This window comes from Hibiscus syriacus, unplaced genomic scaffold, assembly GCF_006381635.1.
Source record: "Hibiscus syriacus cultivar Baekdansim isolate YM2019G1 unplaced genomic scaffold, ASM638163v2 tig00003041_pilon, whole genome shotgun sequence".
Classification (NCBI taxonomy): Eukaryota; Viridiplantae; Streptophyta; class Magnoliopsida; order Malvales; family Malvaceae; genus Hibiscus; species Hibiscus syriacus.
The window spans coordinates 4,974,622-4,999,341 of record NW_024061960.1 but is presented as its reverse complement, the minus strand read 5'-3'; the positions used below and the strand labels follow the sequence as shown (position 1 = coordinate 4,999,341).

Sequence of the window (24,720 nt, the reverse complement as noted above, 5' to 3'; positions counted from 1 at the left end):
AGTAGAAAAGTGAAATCTTGGATTAGAATTCCTAATAAGAATTAGAAGTGGGATTTGACTTGTCATAAAGCTAACTAAGAGGTATGAAGTGTTAGAATTCAAATTAGAACATGTTGGAATTTGGGTTAGATTCTTAAACTCTACATGGAGAATTGGATTTTTAAGTTTTAAAAGTATGGAATGGATAATAATTAGTTTAAGTAAGAGTATGCAAGTTAAGGATATAAAAAGAGGGGAAATATAAAGTGTTAAGTAGACTAAGAAGAGATTTTCGTGCTAAAATGAAAATTCTGGGCAATGTGGATCGATGCACATTCATTGTACACCGATGCATCAATGACGATGCATTAATTTAAAAGAAAACATTGAATGCCATCGATGCATCGATGCATAAGGAGTGCATCAATGCACCCCATTAAATACAAACATCGAATAAGATTTATTCATCGATGCATGGTGTAGTGCATCGATTCATACCTCAATTAAAAGTTGAAAATGGATTTTCTTTTAGCTTAAGAAATGATAGTTTAAAATATATTAATTAGTATACTGATAAGTATCAATGAATTACTATGTAGATATCGAGCCTAAACGAGTTCTGGAACAATCGACAAGTAGGATTGATCGAGGGAAAGACAAAGAAATCTGGGTGAGTTGTTGAGATTTTCGGAAGCTCGATTCGACAACCGAAACGGTTTGCAAAGAGGGGTCGGAATGGTTTTTGAGTTTAAGGAGTAAGGAGATTGAAAGATAGAAAATTGCACAATGATTTAGAGTGGTTCGACTTTCTAAACCAAAGTCTGCGTCCACTACCTTAGCTCCTCACCAAGAATTTCCCAACAAATTCACTAATTTGTTCTTTCTTTTAAGGACAAAGAGATAACCTTACAACTCCCTAGTTTTTCTGGGCTAAACTAGAACATTTCCCTAGCTTTTACACGGGATAAGCTAGGACCTTTCCCCTTTACAAAAGGATAAAATAAGTAAACAAGAAAACCTCTCTAAGGTAGGTGTTTACAAGATTAAGCTCACAAGAAAAAAATATTTACAAGAGAAACATGAAATAAGATTGAAAAACTCTTCTCTTGTGTTTGATTGCTTGGATAGTTGTTCTCTTGCTTCTTCAAGTGTCCTTAGCTTGTATTTATAGCTTGGAATGTGTTTGATGTTGTATATAGACGTTGGGGATGTTTTGGAGCCGTTTGGAGATATTTTTCTACTCAAAAAGGCTGCCCATAACATGGTGCATCGGTGCACTATCATGGTGCATCGATGCCCCTTCATTAAATTCAAATAAACTAGCCGTTACTAGCCGTTGCAGCCTTCGTGCATGGATGCACAGTAGGATGCATCGATGCACAGCCTTGATGCATCGATGCACAGAAGGATGCATCTATGCACTAATTGTATTCGGTGTTTGAGTGCATGGATGCACTGCATGATGCATCGATGCACTAGTGCAGGTGCATGGATGCACTGCAGGGTTGCATGGATGCACTTTGACACCCTTTAGCATTTTGGCTCAAATCTGAATTTAATGGACTTTGAATTATTTTTGAAACCTTTTAAAATTTTGAATAAATTCAATTAAGTCCAAAAACATTTTGTAAATTCAATTCAAGTCCAAAAACCATTTTGCCTTAAATTTGTTATATCGAAACATAATTCATCAATCTCCCCCTTTTTGATATAACAAAACATTTGAAAATTTGTTTTTGGCAAAACTCCCCCTTAATAAAATGCTTAATGAAAAAGATACCAATTGTTAACAATTGTTGGAAAATATATGAAAATGTTAAGCTCCCCCTTTTTCATTTAGAAATTGAATTTTTCAAACCAAACTTCTCCCCCTTTTTGTTATATCAAAAATAATTCGATCTTTGAAGTTCAAAATAACTTTGGAGAGTAAGTGGTAAATTTGACATATAAAAATCATTTGAAAAATCAAAGCTCCCCTTCAATAAATGCATTCCAAACAAAAATTAGCTTTTAAGAACATGACACTTAAACAAAATTGAATTTCATCAAAGAATAACAAACATGTTAGTAACACATGAAATTCAATATATCCAAGTCTAAAATACTTTATGCAATATCAATTGTTGAATTTAAGATCATATGCATAAAGTTTTTCCAAAAATGTTATGCATAAAAAAAAAATTGATATCAATTGTTAGAGAGATATCATTTTCATTTAAACCACATGCATAAACATTCAAATTTAAGTCAAAAATTAAAATTTGTAAAATCAAAGTATTTGAAAATTTTGATATCAATTGTTAAAGAGATGTCATTTGGATTAAAACCAATTTTGACCAAAATTTTATTATGATGAACTGAAGAAAAAATCATTAAAAATTTAAAATGTTCATCATAACCATTTTTTAACATACATGAGATTAAAAACAACTCATAATCATTTAAAATCAAAACTCATGCACGCATAAATCCTATGAGCAACCAAATAACTAAAATTAAAAAAAATATTAAGTTTAGAGGTTACCCATTCCTTTTTCATGTGTGGCTAGAGCATCTTGAATATCATCACTTTCATCACCATTGCTCTCACACACCTACAAGAGACATTTATTTCGATTTTGGTATACAAATTGCTTTGGATCCTTGAACGTTAGTTTCAATGCCCCTTGTTCCCTTCGGAACCCATACTTGCCTAATTTTAAAACGTTTTCCTTTATTCAAAGGACAAGTATGTTCCTTATGACCATGAAAATGACAATGTGAGAATTTTTTCATTTCTAAACATAATAGGTTGTTTTTAGAAATTAATTCTTTTTCTTTTGTTAAGCTTTTAAGCTTAACTCCTAACTCAAAATTTGTCTTTTCTAAATCATTTATTTTGATTTTTGAAAGCTCTAAATCATTTTTCAAAATTTCATTTTGATTTTCAAAATCAACTCTAGCTTTCAAAATCGATTTATTTTCAATTTTGAGTTTTGAAATTAATTTTGTATATTTGGAATTCATGGTCTCAAATCCCAAATACAACCTATTATAAGCATCTTGTAACTCATCAAAAGTAAATGAAATAAATTCATTTGAGTTAGAAGATACCTCGAATTCTTCTTGAGTGGCCATAAGGCATAGGTTGACTACTTCATCTTCATCATTGGAATTATCTTCATCGCTCCATGATGCAACAAATGCCTTCTTCCCCTTTTTCTATAGAAGAGGGCATTCATACTTGACATGCCCCTTTCTTTGACAATTGAAGCATATCGGGGGACTCTTCTTCTTGGTTGATTCATGTTTCACTTCCTTGGAAATCATGAATCTCTTGAGTTCCTTCAAGAGCTTGACCATCTCTTCTTCTTGTTCATCATCGTCTTCATCCACCTCATCACTTGAATCTTGATAGCTTTCATTGGTGGATTTGAAGGCAATGCCTACCTCCTTCTTCTTCTTGTTTTTCTTCTCTTCCCTTTCTTCATCTTCCTTCACCATCATCTCATGAGTGAGGAGGGAACCAATTGGCTCGTCGAGAGTGAGAGACTTTAAGTTTCTTGCTTCGATAATGGTCGTTTTCTTCGATTGCCACTCCTTTGGAAGAGAGTATATCATCTTCCTCACAAGCTTCTCATTTGGGATTACTTCTCCATATCCTTTGAGACCGTTGACAATCACAGAAAATCTATCCGTCATAGCTTTTATGTCTTCATCGGGTTTCATCTTGAAGTTCTCGTAGCTATGGTTGAGAAGACTTTTCTTTGATTCCCTCACTTCGTCGGTTCCTTCATGAGTGACTTGGAATTTATCCCAAATCTCTTTGGCACTGGAACAAGATGAGACTCTTCCATATTCATTTGGACCTAAAGCACAAAATAGAATATGTATAGCCTTAGAATTAAGCTAAAAAATTTTCTGCTCTTCTCTACTCCAATTGTTGTACTTGCCGGTTGGAGAGGAGTAACCGTCCATGATTGAGTACCAAGCTCCTAGATTGTAGGATTGAATAAAATACATCATCTTGTTCTTCCAATGTGCATAATTTGCTCCATTAAAGAAGGGTGGCTTGTTGACCGGTTGTGAATCCATAATATGATATTCTTCAAGATAACAAGCACCAGAGGAAAAAGTCATTTCTTTGTCGGTTGCGTCGGGAATTGGTAGAGCTTCTTCGAGGATCGTCTCAAGGTGGTTAAACCTTCTTAACGAGTTAGGCTCTGATACCAATTGTTGGGATTTTTGGAAGCTCGATTCGACAACCGAAACAGTTTGCAAAGAGGGGTCGAAATAGTTTTTGAGTTTAGGGAGTAAGGAGATTGAAAGATAGAAAATTGCACAATGATTTAGAGTGGTTCGACTTTCTAAACAAAAGTCTACGTCCACTACCTTATCTCCTCACCAAGGATTTTCCAACAAATTCACTAATTTGTTCTTTCTTTTGAGGACAAAGAGATAACCTTACAACTCCCTAGTTTTTCCAGGCTAAACTAGAACCTTTCCCTAGCTTTTACACGGGATAAGCTAGAACGTTTCCCCTTTACGAAAGGATAAAATAAGTAAACAAGAAAACCTCTCTAAGGTAGGTGTTTACAAGATTAAGCTCACAAGAAAAAAATATTTACAAGGGAATGATGAAATAAGATTTAAAAACTCTTCTCTTGTGTTTGGTTGCTTGGATAGTTGTTCTCTTGCTTCTTCAAGTGTCCTTAGCTTGTATTTATAGCTTGGAATGTGTTTGATGTTGTATATAGCCGTTGGGGATGTTTTGGAGCCGTTTGGAGATATTTTTCTACTCAAAAAGTCTGCCCATAACATGGTGCATCGGTGCACTATCATGGTGCATCGATACCCCTTCATTAAATTCAAATAAACTAGTCGTTGTAGCCTTCGTGCATGGATGCACAGCAGCATGCATCGATGCACAGCCTTGATGCATCGATGCATAGAAGGATGCATCGATGCACTAATTGCATTCGGTGTTTAAGTGCATGGATGCACTGCATGATGTATCGATGCACTAGTGCAAGTGTATGGATGCACTGCAGGGATGCACTACAGGGGTGCATGGATGCACTTTGACACCATTTAGCATTTTGGCTCAAATCCGAATTTAATGGACTTTGAATTATTTTTGAAACCTTTTAAAACTTTTAATAAATTCAATTAAGTCCAAAAACATTTTGTAAATTCAATTCAAGTCCAAAAATCATTTTGCCTTAAATTTGTTATATCGAAACATAATTCATCATGAGTGCATATGCATAACATGAATATGAATTCTATTTAGTTCTAGACTTGTGATAAGTCTAGATTTAATATTTTAATACATGATCGCATTTCATATTATGATACATGACATGAATTCATACTATATGCATTATGTGACATGAATATGCAAGAAAAAAGTGTATGAGCTATGTGATAAAGGTATGAAAATAATATGTCTACGTGATACAAATTATGTGAATTGTGAAAGCCCATGTTATGTAGATGAGAACTATAGGTATAGTTGGCATGCCAAGGGTAGAGGGTCTACGCGGTCCTTGGGGATATATATATATTCTTTGGAACATGTGTGAAGTCTTGTGAGACACATACTTGATCCCTAGTATATGTATATGATTCTTAAGGAATGATATGTGGTCCTTATGGACATTATTATATGGCACTACGGTACAATTCTACGCGGCACTCTGGTGAAATTCTACGTGGCACTTCGATGCAATTATACGAGCTGTGGTGACAACATAGTGCACAACCTCACAATACTCACATACATTAGGTTCTCAGTAGGTACCATGGGCTAATGAACTTAATAAGGTGAACTTATGAATGTGAATTTGATAAGTATATGTGTAAGAAACATGGTTCTGGTTATTGCGTTGTTTACATACATTTTATCATTGCAACCCATCTCATTTTAGCAATTCCTTTATATTTATTGATATTATTATATTGCCTCACTAAGTCGATGACTTAGCGTGTGAGTGTTTCACACGTAGGATCCGATAAAGTAGACGATCGAGGTTAAGCAGCTGGACAACATTACTCCTGCAACTATCAGATCAGAAGCAACTTAATCAATAGGTCATTTTGTTATGGAGATGGATGTTGGCATGTAACTAAAGGGTTAAGTTGTGTATGCTCTGAGTGTTTTGATAAACTTGTATTAATATATGTATATTATGGTATTTTAATAAAATAAGTTCAAATGTTTTATCGGGTTTTTTTAAGTATTGTTTTGTTTAGTCAATGTGACATCCTGGACTCGTATCCGGGTCGAATATGAGTTGAAGGTGTTACAACACTCCTTTCTCTATTTCTTCTATTGTTATCACTGTAAATTACAAAAAGGTTTATTACATATTTCATCCTCCGATATGAAGTTTAGGTCTAATTATGATTTTGCTCCTTTTATGACTTAATTTGTTTATTTTAATTTGACATAATTTAGTATGTGATGGAAGAAATTTATTATTTTTATAATCTTATCTGACTCGATTAAATTTACCACTACTTAAACTCTTAAATAAAATGACAATCAATACTAGTAATTCACCAAAGATAAAAAAAAACTATCACACTGTTAACCGTCGTGTTGAAGTAACGACAAGAAAATATTAACTAAAGTTCAATTATAATAAATTACATTAACAATGTAAGCTTACATCCGTTACGTTACTTTATTGGTAAAATGGAATATTTGTCTTTTTTATAGATTTGGGTTGAAACAGTTGCGCCGAGGACGTATGTGCACTGTTAAAATATTAAAGATATTTTGAACATATATTATATTATAATCACTCTAGAATATTTAAAAAAAAATAAAAAAGCTTAACTTATGTCAAATTAATATAAAATTTCTATCATTCTTTATTTTCGTCATTTATATCAAACAAAGTCTTAAGTAAGATTAAAAGTTTAAATATTAATATTGTGAATGAAACAAATTGAATATCTCACCATGAATTTCTACAATACTTAATTTAGATTAATTGATTAATAAATCAAATATTAATGGTTATATAGAAATCTTTTATTTTTTAAATGAAATTCAATGATTTCTAAAACATAATTAATGTAGAAATTATTGCAATCTTGTTTTGTAGTTTTTTTATTTAATCCATTTTGAGCATGCACCCATTAGTTGAATTGAATTGAACTAAGGTAAAATACACAAATGGTCTCCCGATTATAGGAAAAGTTATAAAATAGTCCTTTGACTATAGGGTGTTGCTTTGTTGAGTCCTCCGAGTATTAAAAATTACAAAATAGTCATTTGTCTATTCATATATTCCAAAATCGTCCTTTTCCTTTAAAAGAATTACGACAGTTTGATTTGGACGTTAACATATTGATTGTGATATGATAAAATCTGATCACAGAATCTCAAACGATTATTATATCTCTGTCAAGATATTAATGTTCAGCTCAAACGTTAGCCAATTTTTCATCAAAAAAGACAAGTTTTAAACATATGAATAGGCGTGTGGCCAATTTTGTAACTTTAATAGTTGATTGACTCAACAAAGCAATGCCTTATAGCCGGAGTACCATTTGTGTATTTTACCCATTTAATTATGATCGTCACCAATTACTCTTTTAAGGACATTTCCTTCTGATGGGTACCTTTCATTTACTCCATAAAATTGTATTTAAAAGTTTTAATTGACATCTCATTTATTATTTTCAATTTTACATTGAATAAAGTTTTACTATGTATATAAATTTTGTTAACAAAATCTTTATTGTAACTCACATCTACATGCAACAATTATTTATTTATTAAATTTCATTTTTTAATATATAAATAATTTTAAAAAGGTCATACATTAATAATATATAAATTAATTGTATTGATTTTTTAAAAACGTCGTACATTAATATATGAAGCAAGCCACATCAATAGTTAAGAAATTATTGTTATTCTTTGAGATTTTTGGTTGAGTTATTTGATTAAAATGCAACCAAAACGTAATATTAATGATATACTTTTATATATATAATATAAAAGAAAAATGATACACTTTAAAAAAGTAATTGACACTATATTTTAAAAAATATTTAATAATAAAAAATTAAAATTCAACTTTTCCACCTAATTTTTTTTCATATAATTTTTCAAGTTGATACCCCAAAAAAAAATTTAGCTCCTCCTGGTTAGTGATGTTTTGAAAGGTGACCAAAATGGAACCATATGAATAGTTGGGTAGCTCAATACATAGTTTATCCTAATATAAACTAATTATATTTATTTATTAGTAGTTGAGGAAAATTACCAGTAATTTTTTGTTATTTAATCATGATTTCGATCATCTAATTTTTTTAAACAAATTAATAATAGCCGTCTGATCATGTTTTAACAGCCCAATATAATTATTTCCTCACCAAATGGCACAAATTACTCTATTTTTATTTTATTTTTTCACTGAACATTCCTTATAATATCAGTTTCACTTTTTTTCTCTCCCCAGTTTCCACGTTCTGTAGGATATTGCACAAATTACTCTATTTTTATTTTATTTTTTCACTGAACATTCCTTATAATATCAGTTTCACTTTTTTTCTCTCCCCAGTTTCCACGTTCTGTAGGATTCTCTTCTTGCAGTCTCTCCTCTTTCTTCTTCTTTTTTTCTCAATCTTTCTTTGCAAATTGTATTCATATGAGTATTGATCAGAGCAAGTGAGAAATAGGAAAAATATATAATCCAATTCAAAGCAAAGAAATGGTGAAAAATCTGCCTCTTTTTTATTTTTCTCTTTCCGCCAATGTTAATTTTGAAGTGTTGAATGATGGGTATTTGTTTCTTGTTTTTGTTGTTTGATTTTACTTGACTATCAGGGATAAAGTGCCTGTTTGGTTTCCAGGAAATTTTAGATAAATGCAAAGAAAAACAATCTTTTTTTCAATAGTGTATTTATTGCAGCTATCATATACTCATGGAAAGCAGCCTGTTAACTCTCTTGGGTTAATTTAATTTTGTTGAAACTCTCAACCATTTTCATGAATTCAACTACTTTATTCTTGGTGTCTGAAATTTAGAATCTTGAAATACTGTAGTTTTTGAAATTTGAATGAATTGTACTTGTAATTGGTATATTCACACTAAAAGTTGAATCTTATCTATTGCTTATTAACTTTACTATTGTGTTTCCATTGATATGAACTTGGAATTAACTGTTATAATTTCAAGAATTTTAGAACTTTATTTCAAGGCTCGTTTGATATTTAATGAATTGAATTTGGTATTGTAGGTGGGTTGTGGGTTGTACATTAAGCAGAAAACAGATTGGCTCAGTACCCTTCTGGAAAGTGAGTTCTTTGGTCCTTGCTTTGATCATCAAGACCTAAGAAAAAACGAAAAAAATGTGTTCTGCATCGACTGTTGTCTCGAGTTTTGCCGGCATTGCAAGGCTCATTGCCAGCATCAGTCGCTTCAGATCTGCAAATACGTATACCAAGATGTAGTTCGCCTTCAAAAAATGCAGGAGCATCTCAACTGTTCCAAAATTCAGGTTTTCCATAAACTCACTACTCTTTAGCTTTGAAGTTTTCTTGGTAATGGTAATCAATTCGATGTAATTCTTTATGTTTTTCGGGATAAGTAATTCTTTGTTATTAATTTCTTCCAATTGTTACTGATATATGCATAGATGACTATGAAATTGTGATTATCAAAGATTTGAAATCAAAGAGAGAAGATTTCTTATCATTATGTTTGCAGAACCATCCAAATTGTTTTTCCCTGTTCTATTACTGGATTGCTTTCTAATTATTTTCCATCCACATTTTCAACTTTCAGTTCACTTAAGTGATTGCTTTGATTGTCTTTTACTTTTTCTCTTTTGATGAACTTTGGTTGAATAGGAATTATCATCATATACAGTTTTATTTACTGAATGAGTTTTGATTATCTGACAGACATACAAAATCAATGGTGAAAAGGCTGTTCACTTGAATCCAAGGCCTCAACCTAAAGATGCCAAACCATCAACGAAATCGAAAACCGGTGCAGCCTGTGAAGCTTGTGGAAGATACCTTCAAGACCCACCTAATCGTTTTTGTTCCATTGCATGCAAGGTAAAATAGTTAACTTTGGGTTTCATTTCTTATAACTCAAGTTTTCTACTTTAATTTCCTCATCTAAGACTAAAACCATAACCTAATCAATGTTTTTTCAGGTATCAGCTGTTGATGTGAAGCCTAAAGGCCAAAGCCATAAAATGGGATTACAAATACAAGAAATTCAGAATCTTTCATTGAAAGACAATCAAAATTCAGAACCAAGTTCGGAGGGAAAGCAATCGTCACTCTCGTCGATAGATCTTTCAGAAGAGGAGACCAAAACATGGGTGATCGAAAGTTTAAAGCCTCGTAAACGGTTGAACAAGAGGAAAGGCACTCCTCAAAGGTCACCCCTCAGTTAATACTCAAAGAAAAAGTTACTTGATGCTACATTTCAATGGAGTTTGAAGATTAGTCCTGATTTTGGAATTTAGTTGGAGAGGGTCTCCACCATTGTCATGATCTGAGAAAGTGCATTAATTTTCTTGAGATTGTATATCATATATAAAGGGAAGAAAAGATGGGAAAGCCAGTAGTGTTTTGAAATGGATTTTGAGCTTTGTATCTTCGTCCTCCCTATTCACATATTTTAAATTTAAGGGTAAACTATACTGGTAGTCACTAAGTTTTTAGGGTACTTTCATTTTGGCCACCAAGCTTCTGAAATTTGCATTACAATCATTAAATTTTTAATCTGCTTTTTTTTATTATTATTACATGAGAAGAAAACTATAAAGTTATAACTTTCTACATATCATGAGCTTTCCGCATATCTCGAATATGTACAATCATCTCAGGTGGAGTATGAAACAAATGATACCCGAAAGGGAGGTACCAAGCTAACTTGGCTAAACCATCAACCAACTTGGTTCTTATTCACGATTTAACAACTCACCAATGTGTTGCAGTGATGACGAACCAGCATCATTCAAGATTTTGTGCTCTAGTAGTCTTATAGCTTCCAAACTATCCGTTTCAAAAGTTTGGTGATTAATCTAGTAATGATTAATCTGTTTGTATTACTATCACTATCATCGTTCTGAAAGTTTGGTGATTGTAATGTAAGTTTTAAAAGTTTATTGATTAAAATATAAAATGCTTTAAAAGATCAGGGACTACCAGTTTAATCTACCCTTTGAATTTAAAGGATTTTGTTAGGGATGGACACGGGGCGGGTTTTTTGCTGCTCCGACCCCGACCCATAAACATATTTCTTGTACCCAGCCCCACCCCGCTTCGATGAATTTTAATTTTTTCCCGCTCCGAACCTATCCCGGTTTTTAGACTAATAATCTACCCTTTGAATTTAAAGGATTTTGTTAGGGATGGACACGGGGCGGGTTTTTTTGCTGCTCGACCCGACCCATAAACATATTTCTTGTACCCAGCCCCACCCCGCTTCGATGAATTTTAATTTTTTCCCGCTCCGAACCTATCCCGGTTTTTAGACTAAATTCCAACTTCGACTCAATCCTATATGAATATATTAATATTTTAAAATAATTAAAATAATATATTTTATAATAATATATTTTATAATTATTTATTATATTTTAAAAGGTTAAATAATATATTTTATAATAATTTTTATATTTTTAATAATTAAAGAACATATTTTATTAATATAAAATTAAAATTCTTAAAATATTAAATATATTTTATATAAAAAATTATGAATTAATCGGATCAGATCGGACCGGTGATTTTTTACATTAAAATTGATTCCTCCCCACCCCAAACTTGTATATTACATAACCAGCCCTAAACCCAAAAATTAAATAAAAACCACGACCCTATAAGGTCAGGTCAAATCGAGACCATCGAATTCGGATATTTTGATCATCCCTAGATTTTGTAATATTTAATATGAAATCTACTCTTATATGGTCTTAATAGAATTTAATTGCTATGGGGCCTTAAGTATTGATCGGGAATGTTTGTAATTGAGTTGGCAATGTCATTTGCAATTGGGGGAAGTTGTTCTCAATTCAATCAAGCTTTGTCATTAATGGTATAATTTTTCCGTCTGATCTTCGGTGGAACCAAAGATAGACCTAAGGGGTGGTTCAAGGATTATGGGATTTTCATGGGATGAGAATCTCACATTCCCATGTTTGGTTGGTCGGGAATCTCATTCTCGGTAATGTTTTATTACCAATAGTAGATTTTTTGGGGTATATTACTGGGAATGTCATTACCTTCATTCCCTTAAGTATTGTAACATTACCGGCATTTTGGACTAAAATGCCCTTAAATTTTTATTTTTTTTCAAAAATATCATTATTCTGTCATTTAATAATAAAAATTCTACGAAGGTTAAATTATAAATTTATCCTTAAATTATTTTAGATTTACAAAAAATAATCTATAATTAAAATTTTATATGAAGTTTAGGGATTAAAAAAATTTACCCTTTCATTAAACCTTTTTTATATTTTTAATTTTGTAAAAAAATTATATAAATATTATGAATTTAATTTTTTAAAGAAAATATATAAATATTTTACAATTTGTAATATTATACAAATATATAATAAAGACAATTTTGTCAAATATACATTCCAATAATCTTTTATTCATTTAAGTAATCTTACATTCCTGCTAAACCAACCAAACACAAAATACAACATTCTCAGTAATCATATTCTCTGGTAATATTTTATTCCTACTGATAATCTTACATTCCGTGAACCAAGTCGATATTTGAAAATTTAAAATTATTATATATTTTCTATTTTTATATATTTTCTATTAAAATTTTTATTTTAAACCTTAAAATTTTATAATTTTTTCTCTTATGAACTAGACAACTTTTCTCTCCATTTCTGCATGGAAATGCGTAAAACCCTATTCTATTCAGGAAACAGGGACATGCCAAATGTCATAATACAATAATATTAGTAAAAGTAAAAAAGACTGAATCAATTAAATACAAAGAAAACAAGGTGTTGCGGTCTCCGTCATTGGAAATTAAGAGTTAAGTTGGTAGAGTACAATGTTCTTAATCTTGTGGTTGTGAGATCAAATTTTATGGAGGGTATTTTATAATTCGGAGGTCTCCCACGGAAATTATTCTCAACCTGGCATTGGGAGCAACCTACTATCATACCTCCCTCTTACTCACATTACATATAAGAAAAAGGGTCAACTAATTTTTTCTCTTTACTAGGCGATGCATCAATTGGTAATTAGGTTTAACCGAAAGTTTTATATAATTTTTTAAATTAAACATGTTCCAATTGAAAATATTATACTCTTTATAGTATTTTCGATTGTAAGTCCTAAACTCATACAATATAATTTTTCAATTGCAATTGAAAATAATTATGAATTTGTTTAACTTTTTAGGTTCATTATTCTAACATTTTAAATTGAAACTGTCTTAAATTAATTTGTAGCACAAAAACACTATTCGATTTTCTTGTATTAGGATTTATGAATAAGTATGTGTTTGAATTAATTTTAAAAAAAATTTAAAAAATAAATCTCTTTATTTCAAAATTTAATTGAAAAGTTTAAAAAACTACTAAAACTTGAGGTTTCACAAAGTATGTATTAGGATTTATGAATAAGTATGTGTTTGAATTAATTTTAAAAAAAATAAATCTCTTTATTTCAAAATTTAATTGAAAAGTTAAAAAAAAACTACTAAAACTTGAGGTTTCACAAAGTATATAATTCAATGCAGCGAAAGTATAGTAGTTTTTTAGAAAGAAGGAAACCAAAGAGATATTATTCCGTTTTTAGAGCTGAAAGAACAAGACTCAGTCGCGCTTCCAAGAAATCAGCACGCGTATTTCACGCTGACTAAAGATGCCTTCCCCCACATCCCAATCTTTTTCTACCTATTTAACTTCAATCCAGTCTTCCATACCATTGATAGTTCTTGGTAAATCTTCTTGTTCGGAATATTAAAAAAAATGTTTGCTTTCCCTGTTTGGTTGTTGGGAAAATTTTGGGAAAACGAAACCATTGGAGTCTTAGTTACTAAATGGAGACATGTAATGAAATATAAATCCTATTTTTTGACCTTTTCAAACCTCAAAATATATGTATATATATAGTTGGGGTATATTCTACTTCACATGAGCTTTAAGGACAATTATCAAGTATGAAGAACTTACAACAGATTTCCTTCAATAATAGGGTTTGAAATGAATAATGCCACAATTATGGACGTTGGACGGTTACTTGTAACCCTTGGTTTGATCAGGTATGCAGTGGTCTTTGCCACCAACCTTCCAAGCAAATACTTGTGAAGGAGGGGAAAGAATGGAAATGGTTTGTGTTCAGAGCCCTTTTCTTTGACATTCTGCTAGCTTAAATACTTTACCAACCAGTTCAAGCTCTGTTTAATCAAACATTATTAGTGAACTCAATAATAGCAAACGAAGATTATTTTACAGTAATATTTGGTGGTATAGTAGCCATACCGTCATGCATTCAGGCAAATCATTATCTTTGGTTCTCATATGAATCTGCCAAAACATAAGACTTAACATCAGAATATAGATTTAGTGGAAACCAATGCGAAACATTGTGAAGATATTTACGATTTTGAAAAAGAACAATGTTCAAATTAAGATATTGATGTCATAATTGTGTATATTTGTACCTCGATTACTTGGTGGTAAGATCCATGTTGATTGGCATCCATAGAAGCCATTATGACGATAGCTGCAGCTACTGTCGGTGGCCAATAGCACAACTGTTCATGGTCCGACAGTGCAAGCACTGCCAGATACTTGGTCCTCTTTTCTACCTCTGCATCAGCCTTGGCTGCTTTGAGATAGAACCTAGGATAATTTGAGAATAGGTCTTGCTTCAGAACCTTATAACATGTCTAGGGAAGCAATCAAAATTCAATCACATGACTTCAATTAAAGAATAAATTTTCAAGGGAATATAGGTAAACGTGCAAGTTAAATGATTGTCTTAAATGTCTCCAATTGAAGGTGCTTGGCACTTGGGAGGGAAAAGCTTACCATAAGAAGTTATAGATAGTAGGCAGGAAACATTGGAAGTTGAGACACTCCAGCACAAGCCTTTCCATGGCCACCACTTCATTTCTACTGTACGTGTTGCGCCCAATGTAGAAGTTCTTTTGCCGCACACTGGTATTATTAAGTATAGCCACAAATAAGTTCTCATTAGCAAATTCATTGCCGTAATTGTAACCCATGGAAAGAGAGGAATTATCTTAATTGTCACCTGTTGTAGGGCTGATTTTCTTCTAATCTGGTGGCCAATGTAAGACAGGCTATTCCAACGATCTGAAGGCTCCTACTTTTGAAGAATCCTTTGCTTAGGAATCTGTCAAGCAAGCTAACTCCAAGGAATATTGTTTCCTGCTGAAACTCCTTTGCAGTACTTGGCTGCTTTCATAATCAGAAAACATGCTCAATCAACTTGGACAACATATTATCAATAAACGAATAAAGAAAAGGTTGGTACAGGCTATTTAACAACATAAACAACAAATATATATACTAAACAAATATTGTTTCATTGTTTTATTTCAGTTAATTTCTTTTCATTCCCTGCTTGTTAATTTCAATGTCTATTTTCACTAAACTATTCTAAAATGTAAAACTAAAAAACTGTGACTGTCTATATATATATATATATATATATTAAAAAAATGTTGAAAGCTAAAGACTGATCAATGCTATCTATATAACGAGTTTCTTTTCACCCAAGTCTTATTCAGTTACAGGCTACCTTAGGGAGGAGATACGCTAGAAATTAGAATTCATGGTAAGGCGCGGAAACTACATGCTACCGAGGTTAAAACAGTCTATCACAGTATCACAAAAGGATCCAAAGAACAAACCAGCAATTGGCCAATAGGAAAGGACGAAAAGTATTGACTCTTAATAGTAATCCTTTACAACTTTCATAAACATCAAGAGAAAAAGTGGTAGCAAGTCTTTTTCATGCCTTAAAATGGTGACGTGTCACGATTTGATTCAATGGCGCAGTGCATGTGGAAAATCGTCAATGCAGAGGACATCCCAAATTGTACTTTCATATGAGATTAAAGCGAGTTCAGAAATAAAAAGTCATTGAATTGACTGACCTCAACGATCCAACGATCATGAAAGAACGTTGCTGGAGAATAAGATCGCCATGGTCAGTTGTGAACCGGTATTCCTCGGCATAATCACGCAAAAACACCCGCCTTCTTTCTCTTTCCCTCAACCTCTTGTAACTCTCTTCGTCTTCCTCATCTTCAAACCTCACCAACTTTTATAAAAAAAACATAAAAGTTTAAATCATTAGATTCATTCAACAAAAAGTTATCATTCAAGCAATAATTCAATAAAATATTCAGTAAACTCATTACAGTAGGATAAAGTTGACGCTCATTTTCAGCGCTTGAAGGCTGAAGCAAATTTAGGATCTAAAGGAGATGTTGATTTGGAGAATTGTTGTTTGAAATCGAGAAAGAGAGAGTAAGTCAATGAAATCGGAGAGTCATCGTTCGACTTGATGAGTAATCTAAATCCGAACTTTCAGGGAAAATAATAGATTGCAGCTTAGAAAACAGAGTCCGATGACTTGATGAGTAATCAGATACGACTTCCCCCGATGAAATCTAAATCCGAACTTTCAGGGAAATTAATAGATTGCAGCTCAGAAAACAGAGTCCGATGACTTGATGAGTAATCAGATACGACTTCCTCCGATGGAAACTGTTCGTCACAAAATAGATGCGGAGAATCTAAATCGGAGACGCTCTTCGGATTTTTATCCTCAACAAACTTGGAGTTCGAAACGGTGAAATTGGCGTTAACGACGTCGTTTTCATTATCTTCGACTGCAGTTTCGAAGTTCGATGTTGAGCAGAACTCAAAACCGGACGTCAACGAAACGAGGTCGTTCTCCTTAAAACCCGACGAGAGTTTTGAGATTTCATCAGGGATCACCTCGATGCAGGAAACATCTGATTGCGTTACCGCCACCGACACCGCGTTGTTTCTCTCAATTTCCTTAGAACTATCGTTCGTTTTCTTTAACTTGGAACTTCGTTCACAGAAAAGACGAAAATCGGCTTCAGAATTGGATTCGACGCAAGAAGATTCACTCAGTACTTCAACTTCGTTTCCTCTAGCTTCTCCTTCCTTCTCGTAATACGGTCTCGTGATTCTACAAAACTCTGACTCTCCAGCTCCTTCGTTTCCTTGATTCTTAGCTCCATATCCACCTTGAATTTCATCGAAACTCCTCTTCTTCGGATTTGAAAATTCGCTTGAATCGCAAGAAACATCATTGGCGGCGAAAAAATAAGAATAAGAACTGGAATGGACGGAGAGATCAACAGTCTTATTTTGCAAAACAAATGGAGCGACCTGAGAGCGTCTTCTTCGAGATCGCCTGGAACGGAGTTTCTTCTTTACGAACGTCGACGTAGCAGCGAGTCGTTCCATTATGTTCTTGTCATTCAATTTCATTGTCTATTGCTTAAGACTTTGAATTTGAAAGTTTTGCTTGGAAATGGAATAGAGAGAGATTGAGAGAAAGGTGGCGAAGGGTGATGAAGTAAGCCTAGTATAACGTAGGTTAGTGGAGTGTGAAGTTGAAGCTAAGTGGTTATGGACGTTGCGGGAGTAGTCACCGGGGACTGGGGAGAGTGACGGCATTTTTATACTAATGCATCTAAACCGTCCTCGTCTGTATTCTACTAATGCTTCAATCGTTTGATTTGAATTTTCGTTTGATCCTCGTCTCTAACGCAAAATTTAATATGTAAATATTTAAATGAAATGATATATAAAAATATGTTAAGTAAAAACGTTAATTTTAATTTATTTATTATAATTATTTAGTTTATGAATATAAATGACTTGATTTATTAATAATAAAAGCTAAATAGTATAATTTAATTAAAAGCGTATGATCTAAATTAAAAATTAAAATTAATGATTTAAAATATAAATTTATCTAGAAAGTGATATTTTCAAAATAAGTAATTAATTTTTGAAAATACATTATATAAAAACTTAAAATAATTTTATTAAGTTATTTATTATTTTATGAAAAATGATTTTAATTGAAATGGTATTACTGAAGCGTACCAAAAACATTTGAGAAAATAATATTATTAATGTATCAAATAATTATTTAAAATTTATTCGATCAAAATTATTTTAAATTTAATAAAAAAATAGGCCCTTTAATTAATTCTTGAAGTCTTGTAGTAGGCTTTAGGCCCAAAAGTTGATTCCCAACTCAAATTGGGCTTTAGCACGAATTCCCCAATTTTGTAATTTACTAATATTTATTTGTAATCATTAACTAACAGTTACTCCTTCCACCTACGATTCGAAGTTCTTTTTCCAGACCAAAGTCTTCTCGCTCTCATTCTTTGGTTACTTAGGATCTGAGAAGCTTCATCTCCAAATTTTACACAGTAAGTGATTTTGCTTCTCTCAGTGGCTTTGTTCTTAATTGTTCTTTCTTTTCTTTTCTAATTGTGTAGCTTTGTGCATTCAATTTTTCCTTTTTTATCTGTTTATTTCAATCAGGTTCTTTGAGCCAATTCAGCAAGTTTCATGGGTTTGTCGTCTATTGGCACTGCTAGTGAAGGCATGCAACTCTGTATATTTGATTTGAGAAGAGGCCAACACGAAGGCCAAGAACTTGACAAAATTTTAGTCTTCTTTCCTGCTGATTTACCCTTTTCAAATCAACTCTCCGTGATTGGGCTCAGCGAAGGGCTCATTACATTCACGCGGTTAGTACTAAAGGACTCCTTTTTCTGATCGAACATGTTCAGATTAAAATTAGAACAAAGTTTCTTATTCTAGCTAGTTCTTTTTCAAAGAATTTGTGTCTTTTTCCTGCAGAATTTTCTCTCCGGAGGCTGCTTGCGAGGTCATAGAAGCAGAGAAGCACTCTCATGTCTTTTACGAGGCAGAGCCAGATATCTGGATGGTTATGGTATGATATGATTGTAATTTTCTAGCATGAAATATTTTTCTATGTTTTTTTTGCTTCTGAATTATAATTTTATGTATAGATGTACTAAATTCTTTTTTATTCGCCTCTATAGATTGTCTTGGAATCCTTTTGACCTTGTTTATATGAATTTCCTTAATTATCAGCATTTTGTTGGAAAAAGAGAAGAGTATGTATAACTAGGCCAGTCTGTAAAATTCTGGTCTTCTGATGTTACTCTAGGTAAGTCTGATATCTGTTAAACTTGATGTAGATAGTGGAGAAAAGTAAGGAGGACGAAGCCATATGGAGGATTGATGCATTAAGAGAGGTTCTTAAGGAAATTCACTCACTTTTCATGATGTTTCATGGATCTATTAGAGCATTGCTTGAAAAAGAGCCCGGTGGAGGACTAACTCGTGCACTATTATACCCTTTCATCATGGATTATCTAAGAGGTAAGTTGATATGAAATTTTATATCCGCTTGAAATTTTTGCTAATTTTATTGTTCTTTTGTCTTTGATTGAATTTATTTCATTGTAAGTCACTAATTGTCAGCATGTCAAAAGCGGTCTCTCTGGGATAAGTGCTGCTGGGGTAATGCTGAAGTTGCTGTATCAAATGGCCTTATCTGGATTTGTGCTTCCAAGTTTTGCTGAAGTAGCTACTAGCTAAATCTCATGCCTTATGTATAATTTTTATTTTGAGGCAGATTTTCTGGTTGGGAAGAAACTCCAGTTGCCATCATTCCGTGACTGCTTAAAGGAACGAAGGACTGTACAGATGCTAACTGTAGGTCGAGAGGCTGCAATTGAAGTTCAGGTTTGTGTTGAGAATTGTGTTTGTTTGGAAGTAGTCACATGTACTTTAGATGCCATTTTCTTTTTCTTATTTTCCAAATGGTTTAAAGTTCCTACCTTTGATGGGAAAACTTATATTTTGGTAGTTTCAAGTTATATACCCTTGTAAGTTGTATCTAAATTACTAGTGATTGGAATGTAGTATAGGTAATAGATAATTTCTATGCTTGAGTGACTGTTGTGGTTTAGATTTGTCATAACTATGTAGTTTGAATGAGGTCTGGTGCCATTACTACTCTGTATCTACCGAACCATCAAGCCTCATTTTTCCGCTTATGTGTAAGAGTTTTCCCATATATTGTCCCTACCATAGATTTCTAATAGCTATATAATTAAAGCAAAGTGATGCTATACAGTCTTTTGCATTTGTTTCTGGAATCATCAAGAAATTATTCCCCTTTCAGTGGGCAAACTAACACAATCAAGCTCACCTGTAAAGTCCAGAGTCACGAGTCTTTTATTGAGTACACTCAATTTATCAGAATAAAGATATAGCATTAATGAGTAAATCTGATTGAACAGTTCTTGATGGTTATCTTGTAAATAATCGTCTGATTCTTCCAAAAATGAGTTGGGATAATCCTATTTGACCTTTTATACCAGATGTGAGAGTTGACAAATGACAACACTGTATTGCTTAGTTTTTTGTTCTACATCAATTTTTAACCTGCTAAGTGCTAACATTTTAAAACAGGAGATTATAAACTTATTGAAACCAATCATTCTTTCCCCGACTTGATTGAAACTTTATTTACCTGCTACTATGAGCATAGAAGACGAATAATAACATATGTACTTTAAAATGGCAGTTGTTCGCAATTGTTATATCTTTAGTTTTAATGATTTCATCTTGTTTTGGCAGACACTTGTCAGAATATTAGAATCTTCTGCTGGCAATATGCCATGCTTCTCGCTCATTTTATTTCAAGACCTGCTTGTGTCCACAACACTTTCTCCGGTATGGTCTGACCTTCAAAGCTGATGTAGCAGTTTTCTAGTTTTTGTTAGCTGCCTCAACTTTTATCCCAAAGTGGTTAATATTTAATAGCTAAAGAAAGTTTCCTTGTCAAAATTCATATAGGTACTATTCCTTTTAGGCTTTATTAAAGCTAAATACTAATGTTTGTAATGATCTTCTTGTCAGGAGGATACCATAAACATGTTCACATATGCGGTTTTAAGGCTTACCCCGCTTGCTCTATCCTCTGGAGCAAAGTCATGGTCCTATTTACGGAAAGGAAATTCTTCATCACATGTTTCTACTGGTTCTGCTTCAGAACAATTTTATGGTTCACACGATGCTTCTCATGCTGGAAATGATAGATATCGTGTTACAAGGCCCTTGCAGCATGACAAGTGGTTCAAAGGGAAAGACGGTTTTCTTGTCACTGATATTTGGGGTGGGGACATCGGTAGCTTGAATGTAACTACTCCAACAGTTTGGCTACGGCAGACAGAGGAGAGGATGTATCTCTGTGCTTATCAGTACAAAAGCCTTACGTTAATCCTTCTGATCCCTCTCTCTTCTATCCTTAATGGGGACCAAGGTGTTTCAATTGTGAAACAACAACTTCTTGAAAATGTTAGTTCCTACATGGCTATATATCATACATGGCATAAGCATTTCCAATTATCAACCAGTTCATTCAAATACGTTTGTTTAATTTACAGATTCTATGCAGTTTTCTCAATGTGTCATCATTGATTCACAACATGTGTAATGCATTTAGTTCTTATTTTGATTGTCTTTCCCACTTCTTATCCTTCAAAATCTTGCTTGTCTCAGAGCCTTTGCCCTTATAGTCGGCGACTAAGTGGTTTCTGCTAGTTTAGATGCAAGCATATGAAATTCTTATTTTTCATCTTTTTGCCTAAGCCAATGGCACTATTTGATTTTGGTATTAGAACTATTTTCTTTCTTCCTTTCCAAGATTTTTACCTGAACTTTCTTCCCAATTCATTCATTTTGTTGCATAAAAATTTTAGCATCCACCTTTTTCAATTTATTGATGTTATGAACAAGGATTGGTTAGATAGATTTAATCATATCAGAAATGAGCTCGTTTAGGACATTCAAATGCACAACAGACCTGACTTAAGCATCAAAGCAATTCAGAATAGACAACGATCCATAATTATTAGGTGCAATAATTGTACCAAGTTTAGAAATGATACGTTTACATGATTAGCTAGGCTGACAGTCTCTTTGACCTTTTGCATATGTTAAAACCTGTAGGCCTCACTGAAGATTTTGAAAGTTGAAGAAAAGTTGTCTAAGGGATGGGGTGGAGAGAATGCTTATCATGTCAGTGGTTATCGTTACTTGTTAGTGGATGGTAGCAGAGACATATCCAGGGCTTCACCCCCAGCTAAGGTTACAACGTTAGCAAAGGTAAAGCACTGCTGTTTTTTTATATGGTTACCATACTTTTTGCCCTAACATGGCCAAGAAAAAAATATTGTAATCACTTCACCGATTTAAGTTTTGTTTGAACTGAATGTGTTAGTGATTGATGTGTCTTATAATTCGTTGATAATTGACGTCAAATTTACTTTTTAATAATATGTGAGCATTATTGTAGATAGGGGAGTATTTATGAGTTGAGAGATGCTCAGCTTGATTTATTAGAAGTCAGTGTTGGAACTTCTCGATCATGTAAATTTGTAAGCTATTTTCCTGTGGTGTTTCCTACAAACTGCAGGGTTTGAGGAGTGATCTTGATAGAATTGAATTGAATTGAATTTCATTATTGTCCTTCTGAAAAGATTAAAGTGCCCTAGGTTCAACTAACCGAAGTGCTAAGCATAATTTTACTCTTTCGTTTCAGTTATTTCTTAGTAATAGAATTCAGGTTGGTTTCGATGATCAATTTTACTTTAGACAGCCTTTACAGTTCTATTTACTGCCACGCAATAAAGCTTGTTTTGGCCAAATATAGTTTCCTTTTTTCAATCAAACTTCAACTCTAAGAATAAATCATAGCTGTTACTGATGACACTTTGTGATGTTATCTAGAAACTAGAAGCTGCCCTCCTTCGCATCTTGTTACAATCTGCTGATTCATCAAAATAAACATTAAAGCCTTCACTGGTTCTCTTTTTGTCTTATAATGCAGGAATCTTTACTTGCCTTAAATAGGCTTAGAGAAGAAGTAGATGCTGAAAAGAGTCGAGCAAAATGGGAAAATCCAGGTCACGAAAAAGATTTGGAAGTGTGCATTAGAGCGAAAAATAATGCCTGGGCCATTGCCCGCATTACCGGCGGAAAGGAGCTTTATATGGTTCTGGAGAAAGCTAATGAAACTCTCCTCTATGCATCTGATGCTGTTGAGAAATTCAGTAACAGGTGAGGGATTGTAGCTGTCGTTTGCAATTGTTTTCCTACAAGAGTGTTTTTATCGCATTACTATCCACTGCTCTTAATGATTACATATTCCTCGTACCTTTCTTCATGCGTAAGACAACCCTGAAATGTTTTCAAGCTCCTGGTCACGTATGGGAAGTATGCGGTTGTCTTTGATGATTACTATCAGACTATATTTTCAGTTATATTGATTTTTTAAGTGATCCAATTATGTGGTACTTCAGCTTGGCTGCAAATGTGAGATATGGACAGGGATGGTGCTACTAAGTGAAAATTAAACCTTGGCTCCCTTAAATTTTAGATTAAATACTTATTAGGTCCCTGTTAACTTTGAAGTCTATCTGATCCTGGTTCGTCCCTGGATATGGGCACGTGTCCGACACGGGTACTTTTGCTTTGAAGTATCCTTAATAGGTCATATCATCATACCATATTGTATACGGGTATTTCAAGAAAACATGGTTGGAGCAACATAGATCGTTTATTATTGACTAAAACCTTTGTTCCATATTAGTGAAACACATTTCTTCTTGAACATCTGGTTTACAGCATGGTGTTCATCGGAGTTGATCATGATTTTGCTAACTTTGCAGATATTGCAGTGGAGCATTTTCTTTGGACTAGTTAAGAAAAATTGCAGTGGAATCCATATCTTATTAGTATAGCAATAATGAAGTATTTTTGTGCTCAGACAAAACACTAGCTCGGATGAGACCCTATCAGGTGTTACAAGGTTCCTCTCAGTTTCACTACTGAACTTTGTGTGGCATAAAATACAAAAAGAAATAAAACTTATCTTCCATCAGCTGTATGCAAAAATGCAATTTGTGATTTGATGCGTGTAACGATGTCTGTTGATTTATTTATTTTGCTCCAGTGCCTTCATTTGTGTTCTTTAGAGATCAGTTTTGTATGAACAGACGAAATCAAGCACGGAGCTGGTGAATCAGAGGTAAAGGTAAGAGCATGTTGTAGTAGTAAGTTTCGGGATATATGTTGGAGATTAATCCTTCCCCTTCTGCTTGTGTGCCCCAACAAAAATGCTTCATTAACATAAAGCTAGAGTAGATCCTATCGGGTTTAGGGACGGAAACACGTCTCATATCCCAACTTCTCTATGGTTCATATATTTTGACATTTCAAAAACTTTTTTATTTTTATTAGATTTCCATTTTAAAACATTTTTGTTTCTTAATTGCTATAATTTTCCTTTTCAGGATGAAAAAGAAAAAATCACGAGAAATTTTTAAATACGAATTTTCGATGGCCCGACCCTGGATTTTTGAAAGTCTGTTACAAAGACCTTGATGTATTTCATTCATTTGTACAGTCAAAACTCAAATCCAAGAAGATACAAAAAAGATGTTTAAACCAGGCTTGATGGTTCATTGCAAATCAAACTCACAAAAAAGGCTGATATTAATGAAGTTAAATATGACTAAAAAAAAAAGCTTTAAAGAATCCAAAATTGCCCCAACGGTCAAAACCTATAACAAAATTTCAAATTTGAAAACTTGTAAAATA

The 24,720-nt window shown here is 33.1% G+C and overlaps 2 protein-coding genes and 1 pseudogene across 3 annotated transcripts; 2 read left to right on the top strand and 1 right to left on the bottom strand.

The window, feature by feature from the left end:
- Positions 1-8,560: 8,560 nt before the first annotated feature.
- On the top strand, positions 8,561-10,426 carry LOC120169730. The gene is made up of 4 exons (XM_039177856.1): positions 8,561-8,693; positions 9,220-9,480; positions 9,887-10,045; positions 10,147-10,426. The coding sequence occupies exons 1-4, from the start codon at positions 8,691-8,693 to the stop codon at positions 10,390-10,392; spliced, it is 669 nt and encodes a 222-aa protein (XP_039033787.1). The 5' UTR covers positions 8,561-8,690; the 3' UTR covers positions 10,393-10,426.
- A 3,919-nt stretch (positions 10,427-14,345) lies between these two features.
- Positions 14,346-17,517, bottom strand: LOC120173422 (annotated as a pseudogene).
- An 809-nt stretch (positions 17,518-18,326) lies between these two features.
- LOC120169714 (vacuolar fusion protein CCZ1 homolog B-like) lies at positions 18,327-24,090 on the top strand. 2 transcript variants are annotated; one of them, XM_039177838.1, is made up of 11 exons: positions 18,327-18,443; positions 18,559-18,767; positions 18,880-18,973; positions 19,245-19,428; positions 19,531-19,569; positions 19,685-19,794; positions 20,695-20,790; positions 20,977-21,414; positions 22,069-22,224; positions 22,949-23,178; positions 23,790-24,090. In XM_039177838.1, exons 2-11 carry the CDS (start codon positions 18,586-18,588, stop codon positions 23,818-23,820), a joined length of 1,560 nt encoding a protein of 519 aa, XP_039033769.1. In that variant the 5' UTR covers positions 18,327-18,443; positions 18,559-18,585; the 3' UTR covers positions 23,821-24,090. The 2 variants fall into 2 exon arrangements, with proteins under 2 accessions (XP_039033769.1, XP_039033774.1); XM_039177843.1 differs by lacking the exon at positions 19,531-19,569.
- Positions 24,091-24,720: the final 630 nt, after the last annotated feature.